The sequence below is a fragment of the Gossypium arboreum genome, chromosome 8 (genome assembly GCF_025698485.1).
Source record: "Gossypium arboreum isolate Shixiya-1 chromosome 8, ASM2569848v2, whole genome shotgun sequence".
In the NCBI taxonomy this organism is placed as follows: Eukaryota; Viridiplantae; Streptophyta; class Magnoliopsida; order Malvales; family Malvaceae; genus Gossypium; species Gossypium arboreum.
Genome location: NC_069077.1, coordinates 18,536,071 through 18,560,210, shown reverse-complemented (window position 1 = coordinate 18,560,210; position 24,140 = coordinate 18,536,071). Strand labels below are relative to the sequence as shown.

At 32.6% G+C, this 24,140-nt stretch overlaps 2 protein-coding genes and 1 long non-coding RNA gene across 4 annotated transcripts; 2 read left to right on the top strand and 1 right to left on the bottom strand.

The window, feature by feature from the left end:
• The first annotated feature begins 664 nt into the window (after window positions 1-664).
• On the top strand, window positions 665-9,049 carry LOC108483327 (AP-4 complex subunit epsilon-like). Its single transcript, XM_017786664.2, has 11 exons — window positions 665-1,524; window positions 2,216-2,401; window positions 2,502-2,717; window positions 2,847-2,957; window positions 4,285-4,482; window positions 4,559-4,690; window positions 5,314-5,370; window positions 5,476-5,592; window positions 5,755-5,832; window positions 6,710-6,853; window positions 7,513-9,049. Exons 1-11 carry the CDS (start codon window positions 958-960, stop codon window positions 8,575-8,577), a joined length of 2,871 nt encoding a protein of 956 aa, XP_017642153.1. The 5' UTR covers window positions 665-957; the 3' UTR covers window positions 8,578-9,049.
• Window positions 9,050-9,326: 277 nt separating this feature from the next.
• Window positions 9,327-11,570, top strand: LOC108483653 (uncharacterized). 2 transcript variants are annotated; one of them, XR_008269613.1, is made up of 5 exons: window positions 9,330-9,646; window positions 9,767-9,834; window positions 10,037-10,129; window positions 10,635-10,755; window positions 11,342-11,570. It is a non-coding gene; the product is annotated as an uncharacterized LOC108483653 (long non-coding RNA). The 2 variants fall into 2 exon arrangements; XR_001871134.2 differs by having other exon boundaries at window positions 9,327-9,646; window positions 9,767-10,129.
• Window positions 11,571-14,589: 3,019 nt separating this feature from the next.
• On the bottom strand, window positions 14,590-17,150 carry LOC108483651 (abscisic acid 8'-hydroxylase CYP707A2). Its single transcript, XM_017787161.2, has 7 exons — window positions 16,888-17,150; window positions 16,476-16,794; window positions 15,980-16,366; window positions 15,717-15,891; window positions 15,398-15,504; window positions 15,162-15,280; window positions 14,590-15,032 (listed from the first exon to the last, which is right to left on the bottom strand). The coding sequence occupies exons 1-7, from the start codon at window positions 17,085-17,087 to the stop codon at window positions 14,939-14,941; spliced, it is 1,401 nt and encodes a 466-aa protein (XP_017642650.1). The 5' UTR covers window positions 17,088-17,150; the 3' UTR covers window positions 14,590-14,938.
• Window positions 17,151-24,140: the final 6,990 nt, after the last annotated feature.

Below are 24,140 nucleotides of genomic sequence, written 5' to 3'. Positions count from 1 at the left end.
AGTATTTTTTAATCCTTAAAATTGACAAAATTTTTCAACTTGATCTCTATTTTTTTCACATTAATCTTAAAACTAAACAATTTTTTCTTGATTTGATCCTTAAATTTTGATTATTCTAAGGTATGATGACATTAGAGTGTCACATCATCATGTGTAATTTTAAAAATTATATAAATCTAAAAGATACAAATATATATAAATTATAAAGAAATTATAAATTGTTAAAGAAAATTTTAAAATTTTTACAATTTCTAAGCACAACATCTTCACACTTATTATTGACCAAATTAGGAAAGATATGCTAAATTTCTAAATTAATGTGAAAACAAAAACATATTATTTTACCCTTAAACATAAATAAGGGATAAATATAAAATTACACAAATTTTTGTTTCATGTGCAATATTATATATTAATTTTAATTTTTGTAATTTTATATATGAAATTTTACTTTTGATATCAACATTATCTACGATACTTTTATATATTTCAGATACAAATAATTATATGAAATCAATATAAAATAAATAGAATTTATTTTTTAAAAGGTGTACAATCGAATAAAAATAAAATATAATGTTACATCAAATCCTTTAAAAATACATTAAATTAAAAATCAGAATTCAGTTTATATAATAAAAATAAAAATAAAAATTTTGGAAACTTATTAGGATTGAGCGAAACCAGAAAATGTTTATGTTGTTGGTTATTGCTGTTGTGGTTTAATAAATTAAAAATAAAAAGGCCTAATACTAAATATACTGTTAGTAAGAAAACAGGATTCTTTTTCCTCTCTAGGTCTCGTATTTGTATTGTCTGTAAAACATAAGAGAAACATTCCTCGATATTATCTGATTTCTGGGTGTAGATCTAATCTCAACGCCAAACGGAAAAAAGTGATCGAGGTACAGAGTTGCCAAGCTGGAGCAATTGAAGACGATTGGTAGGGAGCTCACCATGGGCTCCCAGGGCGGATTCTACCAATCCAAAGAATTTCTGGATCTGGTGAAGTCCATTGGCGAGGCTCGATCCAAGGCCGAAGAGGACCGAATTGTTCTCAGCGAGATCGAGACTCTCAAACGCCGCATCTCCGAGCCCGACACACCCAAGCGCAAGATGAAAGAGTACATCATCAGATTGGTTTACGTCGAGATGCTCGGTCACGACGCTTCCTTCGGTTACATTCACGCCGTTAAGATGACTCACGATGATAGCCTCCTCGTCAAACGGACCGGTTACTTGGCCGTTACGCTCTTCTTAAACGAAGATCATGATTTGATCATTTTGATTGTCAATACCATCCAGAAAGATTTGAAGTCTGACAATTACTTGGTGGTCTGCGTCGCCTTGAATGCCGTTTGCAAGTTGATCAATGAGGAGACAATTCCTGCCGTCTTGCCGCAGATTGTGGAGTTGCTCGCACATCCTAAGGAGGCTGTACGGAAGAAGGCCATCATGGCTCTCCATCGGTTTTATCAGAAATCCCCTTCTTCTGTTTCGCATCTCGTCTCCAATTTTCGCAAGGTAGGTCTTCCCATTTACCTTATTCCATTTCAATGCTTTAATCTATTTTTAATATTTTCACCATTCCAAATGAATGTGTTGATGCATTTTAATTTTAACCAGCTTTCAACCATGTCTATGAGTATTTACCCATGGGAAATGGGGAAAGCGTCTTGTTTCTGTGCATGCATGTTAGCGATGTGCTAAATGAATGCTACAATTTTCCAAAGTCGCGCCTTTTCTTCATTTTAATTTTAATCAGTGTACAACCATGTCTACGTGTTTTTATCCATGGGAAATGGGGAAAGCATCTTGTTTCTGTGCATGCATGTTAGTGATGTGCTAAATGAATGCTACAATTTTCCAAAGTTGCGCCTTTTCTTCTTCATTTAGGGTAGTGTTTTTTTAATGACCAACTTGTACGAGTTTCACAACTAAAACCATAAATTTCAGGTACCTTCTATCCTCGAATGACCTCCTTTGAAGGAAGAATTAGCACCACAATGGGGAACTAAGGTTTCCATTTTAATAGATATGCCTTGACTTGAGAAGTTGAAATGCTCATTCTAAAAATGTTGAATTTAATCTTGATATATTAGATATTTTGATGCGTCTCCCAAAATTTTTTACTCAGTGATGATTTATACAATGTGGCTTCACCGTACGTTATCTTATTTATCTATTTATGCAATGTGGCTTCCTTTTGTTTCAGAGACTTTGTGATAATGATCCTGGAGTTATGGGTGCAACCCTTTGCCCACTTTTTGATCTTATAACAAATGATGTTAATTCTTACAAAGATTTGGTCATCAGCTTTGTAAGCATTCTTAAACAAGTTGCTGAACGCAGACTACCTAAGGCTTATGATTACCATCAGATGCCAGCTCCATTTATTCAGGTATTGCTTATTTTTAGGTTTAACTTAAAAAGCTTTATTGGATGATTTTTTTTTTAATTGAAATTATAGGTCATATGAAAATCATAGTTGCATTCTGCAGATCAAATTGTTGAAAATTCTGGCATTGCTTGGAAGCGGTGACAAGCAAGCAAGTGAAATAATGTATACCGTAGTGGGAGACATATTCAGAAAATGTGATTCATCAAGTAATATAGGAAATGCTGTACTCTATGAGTGCATATGCTGTGTTTCCTCTATATATCCCAATCCCAAGTTATTAGCGTCTGCAGCGGATGCTATATCCAGATTTTTAAAGGTATATCACATGTAGCTGGTGTCTACTTTGTGGAAGTGCAGAGAGCTATTCTTCAAGAAGATTATTGAGTTTTTTTTCTTTCTTTTTTTTTTTTTTTTCTAATTTACCAACTCTTGTTTCTTGTTGCAGAGTGACAGTCATAACCTAAAATACATGGGCATTGATGCTCTTGGCCGATTAATAAAGATAAGTCCAGAGATTGCTGAGCAACATCAGTTGGCTGTTATTGATTGCTTAGAGGTAAGAAGTGTCTATGTTTATTTCACATTTTTACTTGAATGTTATTTGCTAACTAGCCTCAGGCTAGATTAACATAATATATATCCTGTGGGGGCTGGCAGTTATTTAGGTGTGAGCAAAACTCAATTCGACTCAAAAAATCGAAAAAATTTTCAAATTTCAAGTTAATCGAATCAGGTTATTTGGTTTTTTTGAGTCAACTTGAATAAGTAGTTCGAGTTTCAGTTTCGAGTCGAGTTGAATTTTACAATTTGAATAACTTGAATAATTCAAATAACTCAAATAAGATATTGGTGTAAATACCCATTTGGTCCCTTTCAATTTTGAAAATGAGCAAATTGGTCTATTACAAAAAATTCAAAATAATTAAAAATTTCAATTTTTTAAAATATAAAACTAAAATTCTAAAACATTCTAAAGAATATAAAAAGCTAAAAATTTTAAAACTTCTAAAATAATAATTTTGGACCTAAATAAGTAAATTAATGATTTTGAAAGAGTTTTCAAACATATATGGTTTCAAATTTATATACTTTGACATGGAATTAGTTATATTGGAACAAGATTTTAATTTGACATATTTAATTTTTAATTTAAATCAAAACAATTTCACTCGATTCCACTTGACTCGAATTTCATTTCACTCGATTCGATCTGAAAAAAAATTTCAAATCGAGTTAGGATGATAAAATGGGACTTGTACTTGACTAACTCGAAAAATTTTCATTTGATTCGATCAAACGCTCACTCCTAGAGATATTTATCTATTTTCATATAAATTGCTCTATATGGTCTAGTAGAATGTTTACTTGGTTCTTAAATGCGGAAGAGGGAAGAAGCAGTAGCGTTTAAGATTGATGGATGAGCTTTAGAGGAAAATAGGGAGAATGCTCTTTGTAAGTTGTAATGTAGGTTTCTCCCAGTGTCATAAAATGTTATACAGGGATCTGTTGCTAGAGAAGTGAGGAACAAGCAGTTTAAATCATTATAATCAAAAGTTTTTCTTGAATACTCTTTAATGATTTGATAATTTGAGAGTGGATTTACAAGACTCCAGTGGTCTAATCTAACACTACTGAGCACTCGGTCCTTATTTGTGGTTTAAGACTCGAGAGTGATTAGTTCAAAATGTCCTTTCAATACATACTTAAATGCGAATGATGCACTTATGCATGTTATAGCAGAGTTTAATCTAACACTACTGTAAATGCCTTTTTTGGTTTGGCTTCAAATTTCTTAGTGAATAATTATCCTTCTTAATTATGCTATCTTCCATGCAACTATCATTCTTTTTCTTGCAATTATTTAACTTGAGGGCACCAAACAGGACCCAGATGATACTCTGAAGAGAAAAACCTTTGAACTACTGTACAAAATGACCAAGTCTACAAATGTGGAGGTTATTGTTGATCGCATGATTGATTACATGATTAGCATTAATGACAATCATTATAAAACTGAAATAGCATCTCGATGCGTTGAACTTGCGGAGCAATTTGCACCGAGCAATCAATGGTTCATTCAGGTAATATTTTACCTTCCGCTGAGGAATTAGGTTCTTAGCTTAGAATGTAGCCATTCCTGATAATTTGACTTGGCAGACCATGAATAAAGTTTTTGAGCATGCGGGAGATCTGGTCAATATTAAGGTAGCTCACAATTTGATGCGGTTGATTGCTGAGGGATTTGGAGAGGATGATAATACTGCAGACAGTCAACTGAGATCATCTGCTGTAAGTTTTTTCACTTATTTTGATGATTGCCTTTCATGTGCGGTGCTTAGAGCCCATTATGTGTTGCTGCATGTCAAATTCAGGCATCATTTGAATTTATTACTTATTTACATATTGCATCTTGTTTAATAATCTTCTTTATCTATGTTTTAATTAATAGCGTCTCAATTCGAATCTGAATAAAGAAATTTTCTCCTGAAAGCTTGAAACCTTGAAACCTTGGATTTTGTGATACCTTGTGCTTTGTCTATTTTGTTAATGACATTAATTGAATTTCTTATTGATACATACAGTCACTTCAATTAATTTTGAAGTCAAGCTTAGCCCTTGAAAATCTTTTAATTTTATACAGGCAATTAGCAAAATACGACTGGCTTAAATGGTATTATTTGATGCTTAAAGATGAGATATAGCATGGGCGTAACATTTCTTTTTAATGGGATATGCCATGCATTAAGTTTTATGAACCTATAAGTATAATGGGATTTAATAATGAGTTTTAACATTATTCTGGAAATCATTTTACCTCCTAAAGAACTGATAATTTTATAGAAAAAGGCTGGAGCTTAAGGACTAGATCTGATAATGCACCAAAAGAGTGACTTTTTTTTGTTTTGATGCAGGTGGAGTCATACTTGTACATTCTTGGTGAACCAAAGCTGCCATCCGTTTTTCTTCAAGTATGTTTTGTGCTAGAGTAACCTTTGCATCTTTTTTTTATGCATGCAGGAAGTACTAAAATTTTGAGTATTATCTTAATTGTGACTTGTGAGTTTTGGTTGCAGGTAATTTGCTGGGTCTTAGGGGAATATGGAACAGCTGATGGAAAGTACTCTGCTTCTTATATTACTGGGAAGTTATGTGATGTGGCAGAGGCATATTCGAACGATGAGACTGTTAAGGTATCAATTAATATGGTTTAATGTTTCTTAAAGTTATTACTATATTTTTATGCAGTTGAACAACATGTTTGTATATTTCACTCTTATAGTTCTCTGAAAATCGATGCATGGTTCTTATATTCATTGTCTGAAAATGTGACTATCCTTCACATATTTTTGAAGGCATATGCAGTTACAGCCCTCATGAAAATATATGCATTTGAAATAGCAGCGGGGAGGATGGTAGATATGCTGCCTGAGGTTGGTTTCCAAGCACTTGATTACAAATTTATTCTATGCAAATGCATACTCATTGCTGTATTTGATGTGGTTGACTATTTAAATCTCTTGGTAATTTTATGTTAGATTGCATGTCTTTAGTGCAACATTGTGAAAATAATTTAAAACTAGCATGGTTAGCTTTTCATGCATCTGATTGATGCTGAACAACATAATTTGCAAATAGTTCTTACGGATTTGCATTATTTTCAAGAACTCAAGTTGGAGGTTTGTATTTTGTAAGTTTGATAATAATCTTATAGACTACATTTTAGAAAGGTTTGGTTTTGGGGTTGTTTGGTTGCCTAAAACAGAAAATGTTAGCACTATAATTCTCTCAACATTAGCTAGTAAGGCTGTGTTTGTTTCATTGAAAACAATTTTCTGAAAAATGATATTTGGAAAATGGATTAATTTTCTGGAAAAACTGATATTTTCTAGTGTTTAGATGATTTTATATAAAATATTTTTCGTTGTTTTAGTAAATTTTCATGAAATCATTTTTTGAAAGTTGTTTTCAGGGAAACAAACACAACATTAATTATATTTGTGACAAAATATTATAGGGATATCTTTTGACAACTACAATTTACTTTATGATACGATAATTAATATCTTATATAGACTTAATAATAATCAATGACTAATTAAAACATAATAGATTAATAAATATTTATTATTAAATATTTATAAATTGCAATATATTTATTATTAAAATAGTAATATAAATATTTTCAATAAATATTAAGAATATTATTTAATATTTAAAATTGTTATTAATGTTAAAATTTATTATTAAAATAAAATTGTGATTGTGACAAAATTTGTGGACTGAGTTCTCTGTCCTCTGTCGGTGCAGTGTCATTCTTTAATGGAAGAATTTTTGGCTTCTCACTCGACAGATTTGCAGCATCGCGCTTATGAATTGCAAGCTGTGATTGGCCTTGATGCTCATGCTGTTGAGAGTATTATGCCATCAGATGCAAGTTGTGAAGATATTGAGGTGCTTTATTTTGGATTTTATGTACATATTTTCACTTTATGAACTTTGAAACTCGGGGCCCTGTTTTAAAAATCTATTTCTTTATAGTTTGAGTTCCTAAATTCCTCAAAGTCTTATGTTCCATATTGAAGCTTCCATGGCCTAAAATTCAGTTTTATAGAGTGTTCAGGACTTAAAACCTATGATTGATGTGTTATTTAAATGCTTTGACATCTGCCCTTTAGTTTTTGGTAAGTGTTATCTCTCCTTGCTTTCTCAAATATTATGTGCTACATCTTTTAATTTTGAAATTTTCCTTGAGGAAAGAGTAATGCCATAGCCTCCTGCATCAGTCTTCCGTTATTGCATTGAATTGACCTACATGTATGCTGGATAATTCTTTTCAAACATGCCCAATACTGGAGCGTCACAAGATTGTGAATATATCTGTGCCAGATTAAGTGGTTGATGTTTAAAGCCCCTACATTTCTATGAAAACCATAGTCCAGATATGTTCAGGTTAAGATTGTTCAGCCATTAAACTATTTTTGGGTACTTAGGGCTATTTGTCATTTTAGTTCCTTGTTTGTTCTGTTAACTGCATCTTGGTGGAATATTGTTTGCTAAATATATATTTTATTTTCATGCAACAGTAGATCACTTTTAGTCCTCTCTTGCAGGTTGATAAAGCCCTTTCCTTCCTTAATGGTTATATCCAAGAGTCAATTGAAAAAGGTGCTCAGCCTTATATTCCTGAGAGTGAACGCTCTGGAATGTTAAATATCAGCAATTTTAGGAATCAAGATCACCATGAAGCTTCGTCACATGGTCTCAGGTTTGAGGCATATGAGCTTCCAAAGCAAACAGTGCAAGCAAGGATTCCTCCTGCATCACTTGCTTCAACTGAACTTGTTCCAGTGCCAGAGCCAGTGTATCCTAGGGAAAGCTACCAGACTACTACTGTGCCATCTGTATCATCAGATGCAGCATCAACAGAGCTCAAGCTACGACTAGATGGAGTCCAAAAAAAGTGGGGTAGGCAAACACACTTTCCCTCAACATCTACCTCAAATTCCACATCCCAGAAAACAGTTAATGGTATCACGCAAGTTGATGGGTCAAATACTGCAAATTCAAGAACACGTGAAACCTATGATTCTGGGAAACAAGTAGAAATTTCTCCAGAAAAGCAGAAACTGGCTGCTTCGCTGTTTGGAGGTCCATCAAAAACAGAAAAGAAGTCAGCTACTGGTCATAAGAGTTCAAAGCCAAGCAGCCACATGGTGAAGTCTCATGCGCCGAAGTCTAGTATGGAAGTTGCTTCAGAAAAGACATCTCCTGTTCAACAACCTCCGGACTTGCTTGATTTTGGAGAACCAACTGTCAAAAGTACTGCTCCTTCACCAGATCCATTTAAAGATCTGGAGGGTCTTCTTGAGCCAACAACTCAAGTTTCTTCAGCAGTGAATCATAGTTCAACTGCTGCTGTTACGAAGCCCCCTGATATAATGGGATTGTACACAGAGACACCTGCTGGCGCACACCATAAAGACAGTGATATTTTATCTGGCTTGTCAAATTCGCCAATGACAAATATGGTTGGTGGTACTACAACCATGCAAGTAGCTCAAAGTAGTAAGAGCCCCAACCTTAAAGATTCATTGGAAAAGGATGCACTGGTTAGGCAGATGGGTGTTACTCCATCGAGTCAGAATCCAAACTTGTTTAAAGATCTACTCGGGTGAAGTATATTGGGAAGGAAGGATTGACATGACTTACAGCAATGGGGTTTCATTATGGTTTTACTTCCATACAGCTAGCAACTGGGCAGTTGATAGGTGAACCATACGAGCAATGAGGTATCATGAGCACAGATATGCAGAGATTGTGGTATTAATTTGATTCAGCCGCCTCGAATGGGGTTTAATAGTCAGGTACGGGTCTGTAGTTGTTGGACAGTAAAGAGTTTTCTTTTTTTTTTTTGGAATATTATTTCTTTTTTTCCATTTTTGGGTCGTAGGCAAATAGCACAACACAGCGGTGTTCTTTGTAGTGAATTTGAGTTCTCGTGGCTGTTCCAACTGCAAGGATTTTTTTATATGGCTGGCTCAATCTGAAAAAGGAAAACGGGTTTTTGCATTGTATGATGTTGAGTCTTTGTTGTGATGACAAATAATAATGCTTCAAAGTGGTATAATAAGTATAAGTTTAGATGAACGGTGTGTTGTGAGATTAAATATTTTAACTTAGAGATAAAAAATCTGTTGGTGTGTTTGTTAAATATATATATATATATGCGCATATTTGCTTTGTATTAATATTATAGGTAATTTTACCAAATTTCATCAGATTATATTATTAAAATTTTAGTATTAATCTTTTCGTTGATAAAATTCTAGTATAATTTTTATGAGAAAATTTAGCTCAAATATATTAATAATTAACTTTCAGTGATATCATCTAATAAAATTAAAGAATTATATATATTTTATAAAATTTAATATTAAATTAGGTTACTCTGTAAATATCCGTACATGAACGGCTCCTAAATGTATCTCTACTGCTTGCTCGAGGCGAAATTGGAGAAATTCTAAATTTTAACGTTGAATTGATTGGGAAATAGGAAGCATACTCTGTACACTTCAATTTTGGGTTGTCTTTGGTTGTTTGTATTGTATTTTATCCAAAAAGAAGATGGGTAGCAGAAATGGCGGTGGAGCTCCTACGATGATAAAGAAGAAGACAATCCGATTTTAAAATGTCCTTCAACCTCGCTCTTCGCTCCCTTCTCACTACCTGTTCTAAAGAGGCTAGGTCACCTTTTTTTCCTTTTTATTCTTGAGATTTTTCTTTTTTTTTCTCTTGTAAGTTTTTCTCAAACCTGGATCACAATGTGCTTACTTTTAAATGGTTTTCTCTATTGTAATTATGAAGGATTTGAGTAAAGAATTTCCAAATTTTACAAGTACAGAGCAAGAACGTCTCTACCAGCATTTATTCGGGTTCATTCTTTTTTCCCCCTTCAATTGCCATATAAATAGTTCACTTTCGCATGCAATTCGTATTCCAGGAATATCTTCTTATTATTTATGTTCTCTCGATCCTTAATAGAAGTATTCCTACTTCTCAAAAATAATAAATCTAAAAGAGGAAAAAGTAATATATATTTCAACACTATCTGGAACGAGTTTTTTTTTTTCTTAGATTTTAACAGCGAGCTCCTTTTTGTCCAATCCTTTAACCAATGGCGCTACGGATCATATTCCGGTCATTACCACTTTGCATGGGAGTATAAAGGTATACCGTATATATTACCCTTTGCTTTCATAACTCTTAAATTACGTTTGTTAGTGTTCTAATTATCTGTCCCCTTTATCTCTTTAAATTAGTTACAACACTCGCACCTATCAAGTGTTTGTAGTTAAGTGGTTTGCTATATTATAAGAAAACTTTTCTCTACTCTGTTGCTTCCTTTGAATTGATTCTTAGGTTTTCTCTACTACTTTATGGAATTACGTAGCTGAATAGTATGAATCCTGATGGAAACAGAACAATCTCTAAATAGAAGTTATTGCAGCTTTCAGCGATAATTTAAGTAGCATCCGTATCACTACTTTTAGGTGCTACGCTGAGTAACAATGCAGCCAAGATGATTGCGTTATGTTCATCTGTTGTTCCACTTAGTTCTTCTAAACATTTTAGTATGAACCCTTTTATTACTGTTCTGGTTATTTCATTGATATCTGTTTATTAAACAACTGATCTATTTTGTTTTATCATTTGGATGTGTACACAAATCAAGGTAAAATATGGGGGAGGGATACGACCATTTAGATTCTGGAGGTCATATCATTCCTTGAGCTGTAATTATCTAGAAGTTTCACGAAGATTTTTGGATTAATAATGTGTCCTGAAAGACCCAGGTATAAATTATTGGCAAAAGATGAGTTTTTGAAAGCACTTATGTCAAGTCTATAACATTAACTAAGCCTAATTAGTTAAAGCTAGTCAGGGTATGTTTTAGCACCACTTGAGATGGGCAATTCCATTGAAAATAAAAAATGTGTTGGAAAAGGTTAGGGAAACGCCTCCCCAACTCTCCTCTGTCTTTTCCAAACTAATTAGCCTAAATGTTTTATTTGGAATCAATGAGTTTGTTCAGGCAATTCTGGGAGGTTTTGTTGAAACTTGAGTTTTTCAAAGAGGGTTAAATTAGATTCACAGGTTCATATCTGATACCACAATCTTATACCATGAGCGCAGTCTTGTACCATTCAGAAACAAACTAATTGTGTGGACAACAAAACGCCAAATGGAGATACTGATTTAGAGATAAAGCCACGATAAATCCCCAAATAAAACCAACTGGGACAACCCTCCGTAGCATACATGATTCTCTATATTGCATTCAAGTTGCTGACCATATTATTGCATTTAATTTGTGTCCAGCATCTATTGTATCAGTTCTGTACGCGTGACTTTGGATTTTTAAATTTCTGTGTTTTGCAGGTAGGAACTGCCCTTGATACTGTGGGACAGCTTGTGGAAGAACAATGTCTTGACCCTTTCTTTTCTGATAAGTAGGTATCTATCTGGTTTCTAACATTGTCTGAATGTTGGGTGCTTAACTGATAACAGTGGATAACATTTTTTTAGTTCAATCCTATTTCAACATTTGCTGTTTCAGATTGAATTGTCAAAGAACTGTTATATTAGCTTCTTATTCTGGATGTTAGAACTTAAATTCTGGTTTTGTGCCAATCTTCTATTGTCAAGTTGTGTCTTTTCTCCTTGAATCAAACATCCCAATAGTGTTCAAAGTTCAAATAAATTAATTTAGGTCTTATAAATAAGGACATTCTTTACTCTAAAAATATCTTGCACTCTAGGCTAATGAGTATAGGCTTAAGTAAATGAGCTGAGAGTGGAAAACATAAAGAATTTTATTTCTATTTGTTTGCAACCATTAAACGCCACAGATTTCTGTCAGTTGTTGCCTGTCTAAACAAGTACTTGCTTCTGCCGTGTCATGTATTTAACGCCTGTTGAGTTTTGGATCCACAGTTTGATATGAAGATTAGGGGAGCAAGCTGGTGCTGACTGATTTCACATAAGTTGGGAAATTGTTATTGGTTCTGTTGTTTACTGGAATGAACCTTGAGATCCAGAAGTGGTCCTAAACATGTATTTTAGTTTTTTTTTTCCTGGAAAGAAATGCTAAATGGAGACAAGTTAGATTTTTGTTTGCTTTTGGGCTGCAATAATATCCAAAAGCTGCAGAGAACCTCAGATTTCTGAAAGACTACGCTTTATACCAAAACAAGAATGCTTTACAGTGAACACGTTAAGTTATGCAGTGATTATTGTTCCTTCCTTTGTTTGAAATGCTGAGAATTGAATGTAGGACTAATGTAATGGATGCAGTGCACAATCTGTCTACAGCAAAGAAAGCTGAGATCCAGTATTTAAGGAACCTGCTAGAAAGGGTAGGAAATGAACTGGTGAAGTTTGTGTTGCAAAGTTGTCCTCGTCTCTTTATGCATGATTTTGCAATCATTTTTGAGCTTTAAAGTATGAACAGAGCTATGTAAGTGGTCAAAATAGTCATGAAAAAACTTTGAACTGTTCATAAAGAAGTAGAATTCTGTGTTCTTGGGATTTACAGACTTGATTTCCAGTTTGGCTGAAATTAGGTGTTAGGCGTCTACCCTATTGATTATGCTTTGTTCTAACTGATATACTGGGAAGTTATGGCAGTCATATTATTTCCAATTTGTTAATAGGCTGAAGAACAAAACCGCCTCATCCAAGCTCAGGTTGAGCTACATAAGAATAAAGAAGTCACGGGCATGAAAGATGTTGAGGTGTGTATTTCTGATTGTGAATATTTCCTCTCTTTTCCCAAACAATTTGGTTCATGAAAAATGAGTTTGATAGCTATTTTAAGTTGGGGAAATCTTAATCTCATTTGACTGATGCAACTTTTGCTGTTAATGGGCGACATTTTTAAGTTGCTGGGAGCATAAGATTTCTGGCTTTTAATAAACTGCATTTTGTGGGCTAATATGTGGTTCTTGACTGAATGGAATGAGTATTACCTTTTGAATCTGACGGACCGTTGTAAATCAGACTACTGGAGTTTGTCTGAAACAAAAAAGAGGAGCAGTTGGTTGTGAAATTGTCTTATTTTTCATAGGGACTAAGGTTGAACAGTGGTTCTTAAAGTCGTGAGTTGACAACCCTTTTATCCTTGGTAGGCAGGGCCAGGTGAGATTTGTATAACCAAACTTGTTCTTCGAAGGATGTGAAGATAATAATAGATTGGATAAGAAGACAAAGAATGAAGCAAAAAAATAAAATGAATTATAGGTGGCAGTGGCAGTGGTGAGTTGGATGGATATGACATCTTCGCCTGTCTTGTCTTTGTCTTTCTGTTGGTTGGATGATGTAGGCATAAATCACGATGACAATGTGGGAAGAATAACAATATAAATGAATGAATGAATAATTGAGATTGGGGACCTTTTTGTCTTGGGTTTGAATTTAAATGACTCTGTAAGGCCGGCGTTCCTTGCTATCGGCAGCAGGGGAAGTTAAATACTGGGGAGAAGGCACCCAAATATTTCAACTCTTTGGTTTTACTGTTTGTTAATAATAATAATAATAATAATTTAATTTCTCCAACTCATTCATCAGGAGGCGGCCGAAGCTAATAGTTACATTACATAAAATTCTTAACCTAATTTGTTGGACTTGGGCGATTCAAATGCAAATTAGTCAAATATTAATATCGGAGATCATAATTCATGAAAGAACGACACGTGGTTGAATTTTTTTACGAGAAACAGAGATCCCAAAGTCAAAAGATTTTTTCTTTTTCTTTTTCATTTTCATTTTCGCTTTCAAGTCATGAATGATAGGTGAGTCAAAAGGGGGAGGAGCTAGCTGTTGCCGCTTCTTCATTCTTGTAATTATATAATTGAAGTTGACTTTTTTGAAATTGTTAACAAAAAAGAAAAAAAAGAAAAAAAAAAGAAATTAGTGCCGTGATTATCTTAATTTCAGGGTTCTTCTTTCTTTATCAGAAAACCTGTTCAGGTTTGAATCCGCTTTGGTGTTGCTAAGTTGACAAGAAATTCTATTATTGTGAATGGAAGAAATGCAGAGTTGCACCTGCATGCAGCAGATAAAGCAAAACCCAGTAATCATTTTCTCCTTCTCTACTAACAACTAAAACAGAGATGCTTGAATTTATCAGTTTTTAGCGGATCAATAACCAAGAACAATCAATGGGTTTTTGTTAGTTTCATCATCACTAGTCCATGCAATGCATGCACGTAGAAGCACTTAAAAGTTCTTGTTTCCATTCATTTTCATTTTTTCTTTAAATTATAGCTGCTCCAAATAAACAACTAGCTTGGTTGGCAACGAGTAAAAGGAAAGGGAAGAGCTGAAAATTAGGTTATATATTTCATAGCTAGAGCAAATTAAGAGTTGATATAATATATAGGTATTGTGAACGATAGCTAGCTAGTTAGCTGTCTCGTTGAACCCAAACATTAACAGTGATTGAAGGCATAAACTATGAAACCAATTAATAAATGGATGATTGGAAAGAGATAAAAGAAACGTAGGGCAGGCCATTTGAAGAAGTTTCATTGATTAGTGAGGATTTATGTGCTCACATTGAAGTTTGAAGCATTCTTAATCTCAATCAAATTCATTGCTGGAAATATTCTGTCAATAAGTAATCAAAGTCAACCAAATCAACACGATGTATAAAATTTTCAATAATTCATATAAATATGAATAATATATATATATTTTGCCTTGCGGACTTCATTTAAATTAAGAAAACTTACAAAAGACACTCCCTTCCATTTTTTGTTATTCTTTGCTATGAGTTGGAGAAAGAATAAACAGGAAACTGTTTGCAGATTTTGCTTTTCTTTTCTGTACAGTTTGGGGACTTGGTTTTTTTTTCTTTCCATTTTTGTTATTTATGATCTCAAGTTTCTTCATTTGTCCAAAAAGCTCTTTGTTGGAACTGTCTTTGCCTTTGCATTCTTTGCTTCATACTCTAAAATTAAGAAATTGAGTGCATGCCTATGATTTTCTGATTAATCTGATGGGCAAACCATTCTGGGGAAGAGCAAAAGGACCATACTGAATTCCACTATTTGTACCCACCACAGACCACCTGCAAAAAAATCACATATTCATATGTCATGTTTTATTTTATATTTCTATTAATAGAAACAATCAGATCATAAAAATCCCACAAACTGAGAAAAAGAAAAAAGGAAGAGATTGAAAGGCTGTCGGTTACCTGTACTTCGTGGTCAGATGATGGAGAAGGACCATGATTTCCAGCTTGGCTAACTCATTCCCTGGACATGAATGTGTTCCATTGCCAAATGGCATAAATGTATTGGGTTTTGGAACAAACTGTTCAATCATTGAGCAAAAGTATGCTTTAGGTGATTGCTACTTACTCTCTCTCCTTTTTTTTTTTTAATTTAAAAGAAAAAAAATTGAAAACAACTAAACTCTGCATAAGTCTACCTCAAATCTTGAAGGATCAAACTTTTCAGGATCTGGGAAGATTTCTGGGCTGTGATGAATGTTTCTAAAAAGTGGTAAAACTTTCCATCCTTTTGGTATAAGATACCCTGTATAATATTTTTCACAACAAAAAGACAAGTTAGGCTATTTGAACCAAAAAGGCAAACGTAGTAGCATTATACTCTTAACAGTTATATAGATTGAATTATCTGTATTGAAATGTGGACCGATCAAGATTTCAAATCAAATGAAATCTTTTATCACTAAAGAGTGACTTAGTATGTGTATATATATTGACAGAGGTTGTGGTGCAACTGACCTTCATATTCAACATCAGCCACTGCTTCTCTGAAGGTAAAAGATAAAATCGAAGCAACCCTAAGTGTCTCCTGAATCACTCTTGAAGTTATGGGCATCTTCTTGGTATCTGCCCAGCTCAGAGTTTGCTCCTCACCGCATTTCTCTTTACCTTTCATTATGGCCTCTTGTTCATCCTGTAAAACACCACAAGAAACAACCAAGTCAGTGTGTCTATGGTGGAGTTTTCTTAGACTAGTCCCATAGGAGGAGCAATAAACTTACCGTGACAGCTTGAAGAACGCTGGGGTTTTCTCCAAGGTACTTAATTATCCAAGTGAGTACACTAGCGGTGGTGTCACGAGCAGCAAAGATTACACCAATGATGTTATCAGCGATTTGTTCATCGGTGAGGCCTTCTTTATCACCCATGAAAGAACCCAACAAGTCATTGTACTCCTGCTTCGTTTCTCTCCTGGTCGATATGATTTTGGCCAGGATCTGAGCTAGCTCTTTCCTTGCTTTCATCGATTTGTTGAAAAGTGTACCCGGAATGTTAATGGGCATCGAGTTATAACCTTTTTCTAATATGTAATAACACCTCTTCAGATCTTCTCTGTACTTCACTTCATCCTCTCCGAATATCGATAGCAGCGCAACATTGAATGTGTACTGCAAATATAAAAAATATATTTGATATCAACATATCATCAAACACAGGGTAAACAAAAACAGAGGAAACAACCCTGTTTTTTTTTCCCTCTCTGTTTTTTAGGCTTACCGTTTTCATTTCTTGGAAAGTGGTAATCAGCCTGCCTTCCAATGACTGGAGAGAATCTTTGGCAATGGATTCGATGTTGGAAACGAAGCTTTTGATGGCTTCAGGCACGAAGGCACGGAGCACAAGCTTCCTCAATTTGGCATGGTACTGTCCTTGGCTAAAGAAAATGGCTTGTTTGCCCAACATCCTCTCTTTACTGGCCGGAAACGTTGGCTTGAAGAGGTGAGACTTGGTGACAAGCACAAATTTCGCAGCTTCCGGGCTGGAAATCATCACACAGGGACACCCGAGTATATGGGTCTTGAATATGGAGCCGTACCTATATAAAAACAAACAAACACAAGCCACAGCCCATTGTAAGCATGCATTACATTACACTGCAAAGAACATGCCACAAAGAAAAATAACACACCTTTTCTGCTTGGAAGCAAAGAAGACATTTGGGTTTTGGGAGTAGAGCTGAAAGGTTTCACCGATGTACGGCCAACCCAGGGTGCCTGGCGGGAGGGGTAAGTCCCGGGATTTTTTGGATTTGAACAAATTAAGCAGAGAATTGAAGAGAAAAATAAAGAAAATGGAAGCAAATAAGGGAATCATGAAATAGAATGCCATGTTTAATAAATTATAAATAGGGTGGAAATCTTGGTAGCTGAATGGTGAAGAAGTTGTGTGAGGGAAACAAGTGAGCAGCAGGTATATATATAGGGGGGGGGGGGGGGGACTGGGGATTGGGTCGGGCTCGGTCGGGTCGGGTTAGAAATATGAAAAGGATATAGGAAGGGAAAAGGAAGGGGGTTTGAAATACAACTTGAATCCCCCACACGCGGAATCTCCCTCCAGCTCATTGCATGTTTTCTAGTTCTACTCATCTGTACTCTTTATCCGTGCTAATATATTTTCTGTGACTCAGTTCATTGTTACATATTCTATTTTTATTATTTTATTAATATTAAAATTTCATCTCACTATTTTTTTTATTTAATTACCGATGTTAACGTTATCAGTAAAGGTCAAAGCTTTAAACCTTGTGCTTTTATTTTCACTTTCAGTATGTGTAGTTATATTTTCCGGGTTTTAATTCGATTTGATAGGTTAATTTTAATCTTAATTATTTTGATTATTAATTTATTTTATGTTTTATCTTAGTTTAATTCTATTTTATAATTATTCGATTATATATCTATTTTTATGTGTGAGTTTTAATCTGTGGATTAATTTTAGTCTTGATTCTTAAATTATTTATATTTGATTTTGATTTGATTATAATTTGTCCTTACTTAAACTCATATTTGTGATTGTATTATAATCACAATGTTGTATAATTTTTATCTATTTCTTTTTTTCATATATTTTATTAATGACTGTGAATGTTTTTGTATTATTTTACAATAAAAACATAATTATTAATTATAATTTAATATATAGATTAAGTCTTAACTCGATTAATATTAAAACTATTATTAATGTAAGAAAATATGAATTCGCTGAAGTGAATTGTATTCTTATTTAAAAATTGACTAGTAACTGTAGATAATTTAAAATGATTAAATGTAAAAAAACTATAAATTAGTCATAAAATAAAAATAGCAAGCAGGTGGCAGGACTGAAAGAAAAGAAAGCAGAAAGAGCGCGTGAGTGTTTGACCAGAATCAAGAAAAGGTTGGGTTTTAAGACATGAAAGAAAACGTCCCTTAAGCAAGACAAAAGGAGAGTCGGAAGTTAGAAGTATGAGTCACTTTAACTAGCTCAATCCGTACTCACTTTTTCTTTGAACATCCAAATATTGAAGGGTAGAAACCCCATAATCTTTTACCATACCTCACTCTAAAAGTCTGCAATTTTTATACGCTTCACCAAAATCTGTGCCATATGTTTTAAATCTTAAACTAAAATAATTTGTCATTCAAAACCCCCATCTTTGAATTGGAGAAAGTTCAAAGCATGCCTTTTTATTTTCAAAGCAAAACCCCACTTTGAACAAGCTGCAATAAAAGCTTATACAATATATTTATCAATATATATAATAAGCAGCCAAAAGAGTGAGAGTGTTTAATAAATGTTGGGTTGGATTTGGGTGGTGTTTTGGTGAGTCAAAACCTTTGTCAAGCCCCAACCAAAAATAAAGACTTACATTTAATATACAAGAAACGAAGTCACCGTGTACTGCTTCAATAAAAATGTGATTTCTCATTTATACTCAAAATCACCATAATTGAATAATATTTTTGGTCTGTTATAGGTTTTATAGGTTTAGGAATTAGTCCAAAACCTCAATTTTTTTCCATCTTGGGTGGGGGGCTCTCAATCATCAATTTATCATCTCTTATGCTCATCAACATTCTATTCTTAACTATTTTAATATTTCATCTACATCATTAATTAGTGTAGCCATGATAAGATTTTTAATTATATGTGAATTTTAATGTTTAAATGCATTTAGCACTTTGATTTTATTTAAGTTATACTAATTTGAAAAAAAACAAATAAATCTATTTATTCTACATTAATTAGTAACTATAATTATACTAAAATAACATTATATATTAAAAAAAATCATGCTTTTTTCCTTTTCGAGTACATTTTCATCCAAAATAACTAGTAATGTACCAATGACTATGAACTTAGTAGCTTACCCTTTTTTTTTTTTAACTAAGCTACCGATACTGATATATTTTCTTTTATATGGTAACAAAAGGAATAAAATGAAGCGAAACTTGAAAGAAAAACAACAGGGATAGTAAAATGATTATATTACAATACCAATGTAGTATTTTCTTTCAGTAATGTGATGCACTTATAGTTAAAGACATATTCATATTATACATGTACATGCTATGTTTAAATAGAATTGTTTAAATAATGGTTTACCACTTACTTTTCCAAAATTTAAATTCGAATGGATTCTATAGATGAACAATCTTTGATCATCAAACCAATCACAAAAATTCAATACCGATATAATTAAAGTAAAAGTCACGAGTAATTGAGCATTTATAGTAGTTAAATAGTAGCTATTGGTGGCAAAAAAAAAAAACAGCAATACTAGTATTAATATATGGTGTGATATGTTCCACGGATTAATATTTGATATTGTTATTGTGTGTACTAGATGTTGATATATTATAAAAAGTTGAAATTAAATTTACCTAACTTTATTGTTGATGAGGTAATAAATTGATTCATCCATAAGCTATACAATTATATATTGTTAGTGCAACAAATATAAATTATATATAGAGTGATATTAATTATTTCTTCAATAATACCATTCAGAGTTAAAAGTAAAAAATTAAGCATTTTGTATTAGAGAGATGGAGATAAAATTATAAAATTTGAGAGGTAAAATTTAAAATTTTATATAAAAAAACCCTAATTTGAATTATTAGTTTTTAAAAAGAGGTTAAAATTTAATCAAACCAAAATCCCTACTTGCCTTTTGATCCGCATATATATTTGCAAATATTTTTGTTTCCATTTGTTTACGGTCTTTGGGTGTTTAGGATGGCAATGGAGAGGTAATTAACATTTTTTACTACATTTGGGTATTTAATTAATTTGATACTTCAGTATCTGAATGCTAAATAATTGGTTAAAATATGAGCAAATTGAGATTTTGTTTTTGTTTAAAAGAGTTAAAATTTAAGTGTTGTTATTTTTATTTTATTTTAAAAATCCTAATTCAATCATTAATGTTGTTAGTATTTTTTATCAAAATTTATAAAATTGACATGTCTATTTTCTTTCAACCATATGACACAAGTTAGTAAATTATGATTGAAAATACTAATTTCAATGATGAAACTAGATTTTAATTTTTTTAAAAAGATAAATTTTAAATATAAAAATAAATTACAAATTATGTCAAACTGCATGGACTAATCGACCTAAATAAATACATATGTCCAGACTAAAAAGAGAATAGATTTGTAAAATAAAAATGGAGGATATATTAATTATGTAAAAGAAAAAAAAAATAAAATGATGAGATTTGTGAGATGAAAATGGGAACTCTTAGCCAGGAGATCAATTATGATCAGAATGTTTCAATCTTTTTCAAAATTTTGGATTAGCTGAATAGTCCAATAATGATGCATGACATCTTAATGCATGTGTTGTGGCAATACATGTGGCTAAACCTAAAAAGAGTTGAGTTGTCAAAGTCAATTACCAAATACAAAACCATTTGTTTTTTGTTTTTTTATTTTATGCTTAATTATGTTGAGATGAAATTAATAATAGGCTTTACTAATATAGATATTCTGTCCCGATGGATGAGTTTGTGTAGTGAAGCCACCTGTTGTGATTTCTCCCATCCAAACCATATATGAAAATTAATTACTTGCTTATTTTAATGGCTGACTTTTTCCTTTGTATTATTATGGTTATGTTCAAAACACATGGTCTTGAAATCATACTCTTATCCCAATCTATATGCCAATATGGTTTGTACTAAAAATATTTAAAATTTTCATTTTATACATTATCACTCAATCACAACTTGGTTGACATTTAATAAAATAAAATAAAATAAAAAATTTATAAACAGAGTGGTCCTGCAAGTAGTCATGAAATCTACACTTTATATCTCTACAATATTTTACTTTCCGTGAAATATCCCATTTTTTAGTCATTCCACCCCTCGTCACCTTCTTCTTCAGTGTCAAGTGGGAAGTAACAAGTGGGCAATCATATTGTTATATTTCATCCAATGCACAAGTGGTCCTTTATTTTATTTCATTTTTTGTTTTTCTCCTTAATTTGTACAAAATGTTTATACCCCAATCATTTTCCTTTTTTGGGGGAAGATCTTGCATAATGCCAACAAGTTACCATTGCAATAACAAAACAAATTTATTATTCTCCATACCAGTTTTTTACATTTATTAGGAAATCCTCTGCCAATAACACAAAAGCCAAAATATTGCTTTTCTTACATGTTAATATTATTTCCAAAATTTAATTTATTTTTAACTTTTTATGCCCAGCTTTTTCATTTATAAATAGACTCTTCACCAAGTTTCTTCCATTGGAAAATGTTATAAGAGAATTTATAGTCAATTATACATATAATAATAATAAAGGAAATCAAAAATAAGAAAATAATAGTTATTGATAAAAGTAAAAAAAAGAAATCACTATTTTCAAATACAAAAGCCAAAACATTTATATATACGGCCAAAAAAAAAAAAAGGAAATGATGATAAATATGCCCAAAAGATACCACTAGGTCAATATACACCAAGATTTTATTAGACTAATTTATAAAGCATAAATGATGCTGATATAATAATTGGATTCTTTCCATTTTTCTCATAAACATGGTACGATGACAGGTTTGCAGAGACTGCATTTTTTGGGATTAGATTAATATCAACGAAAGGTACAATGTAACAATAACACTTCTTGTCTGCCCATTTATATATATACACCCACTTCCCTGTCTCTCTCATCTTCCGAATTTTATGAAAAGAATGCTTGATTCTGACAACCCGCTATGAGTCCCATAGCCATATGATCGTCACCACATTCATGCATGCTTATGGAAGGCGGATAATTAATTTTCACATAAAGTCACTGTGGATGCAATTTTCATCTTTATGTAGTAATTGAGAATATCCATGCATGCATCCTCCCATTTATCTATATTTGTATGTAAATGGACAATTGAAGTTGAAAGGTCCAAAAAGTCTAAGCTCAAAACTCTACATTGCTGCATTCATTAGATTTTGTCTTTCATAAACAGAAGCTATATATGCTTTCCATCTTTGAACAACCAAACCTTCATGCATCACTACTAACTTTGGCCTTACATTATATTCGTCTCATTATCCCACTCCATGCATTTTAACAATTTAGTTCCATCTCTAAATAAATCTACCTCCTGCTTCTTATCTCAACAATTAATTAATTGATATCTAATACTTAAAGATTTATGTGCGTCAAAAAATTATTGAGGGACTAGTCTCAAATCTTAACTAATATTATATGTATTGGGGTTATGTTATGGCTAGTGCTTTGCATTGCGCTAGCTGTCTTTAGCGAAAGCCAGCATCATTCCATTAGTTTAAATTAATAATTTAAAACCACATACGTCGAGTATGCTTCTCTTCTGCTCTGATGACTAATGGCGATTTCTCTATGGCTGGGCGACCCACGTCCCCAATACCTGCTAACGTTTAAATTTGTACGTATATGATCGTAGTATTATTAATTTAATAAATTAAACACAACCCATTGCAAAGATAAAAACAATTCATTGCTAAGAAATACGCTTCTAACTTTGTGGTTGGTAACACAACAACTGAATCAAATTTCATTTCACTTATATAATGTAATGTATATTCTCTAACCCCCAACTAATTATCTCTCTAACAATCACCTCCACTTTACATCCAACTAAAATTGCAACCTTTTCTTTTAATGAGTAAGTAAAATGGGTTCCAAAATTTCATCTAAAACTGATGTCAATTAAGATTTCAACACAAATTTTTTTTGTCACTCCAACACTAGTTTACTTTATGGATTGCTACAATTTCTTCTTTAACTAATATATTATGCACTCCTTTTGAAAAAAAAAAAAAAAAAAGGATGGCTGTATAAATAGCACAAGTTAAAAGGGTGCAGTATCGATTTTTTCCAATAAAAATAATTTTAGTTAAATGAATTTTTTTTTTCACAAAACTAAACCAAGTCTTAAATTCAATGCATTATTAACAAAAACAACATCCATGTAATAATTACAGGAAGTTTAAAACATTAACTATAAGGTACATTAGTCTTACACTTAACGAGTTTATCTTGTCTCTTATTGATCTTATCAATTAAAGATATAAATTAAAACCATTTTATAAGTTAAGAATACTTGTAAGTGTTAGACCCCACGAGCCTAAAGCTAAAACTCACGTCATTGGAATCACATCTTTGACATGGACAAAACACTTTTCAATAATATGTCACATATATCTATTAATTTCACATATATCTATTAATTTGACATGATATTCTGTACCTATAAAGAAAGGACATCCATAAATTAGAGTATAGGCTTTGGAGAGTATGTAACTAATTCAAGAATGACATATTATTTCTGGAGAAGAACCAAATGTGCCCCTTTTAAAACTCTCAAGCATCAAGAAATAGGGTTTTCTCTCTCTTTTTTCTCCACAGTCAAACTCTATGCCACCTTTCTTCTTCCTCCCACATTCTAATCTTTAACGGAACCTCATCAACCACCATCATCTCAATTGTATTTTAACAAACAAATTTAAGTTAACTTTACTTGATTATTTTAAAAAAAAATTAAAACAAATTAACTTCTAAATTTTCATAAAATGATATTATCTAATTTGTCAGTAACGTGAGTGTGTAAATTAATAATATAATCTATACTAGAAATTCAACGTATAAGTTTCAACGATAAGTCTCCTTCAATTTTACGACCAATACAAGTGTATGGAGGGGAGGGTAGATTGATGGTCAAAGCAACCACTTGGATTTCTCCGATTAGATTGCCAGAATGGTGAAATATTGTCAATTTCAGACATTGAATTAAATAGGGGTCCCTTATTTTGGTTGGAAAAATAGACCCAAATCTTATTGACCAAAAACTGTATGGTACCATATTAGGTGTTAGCGAGAATTTGTTACATCAACTCAGCAATTGCA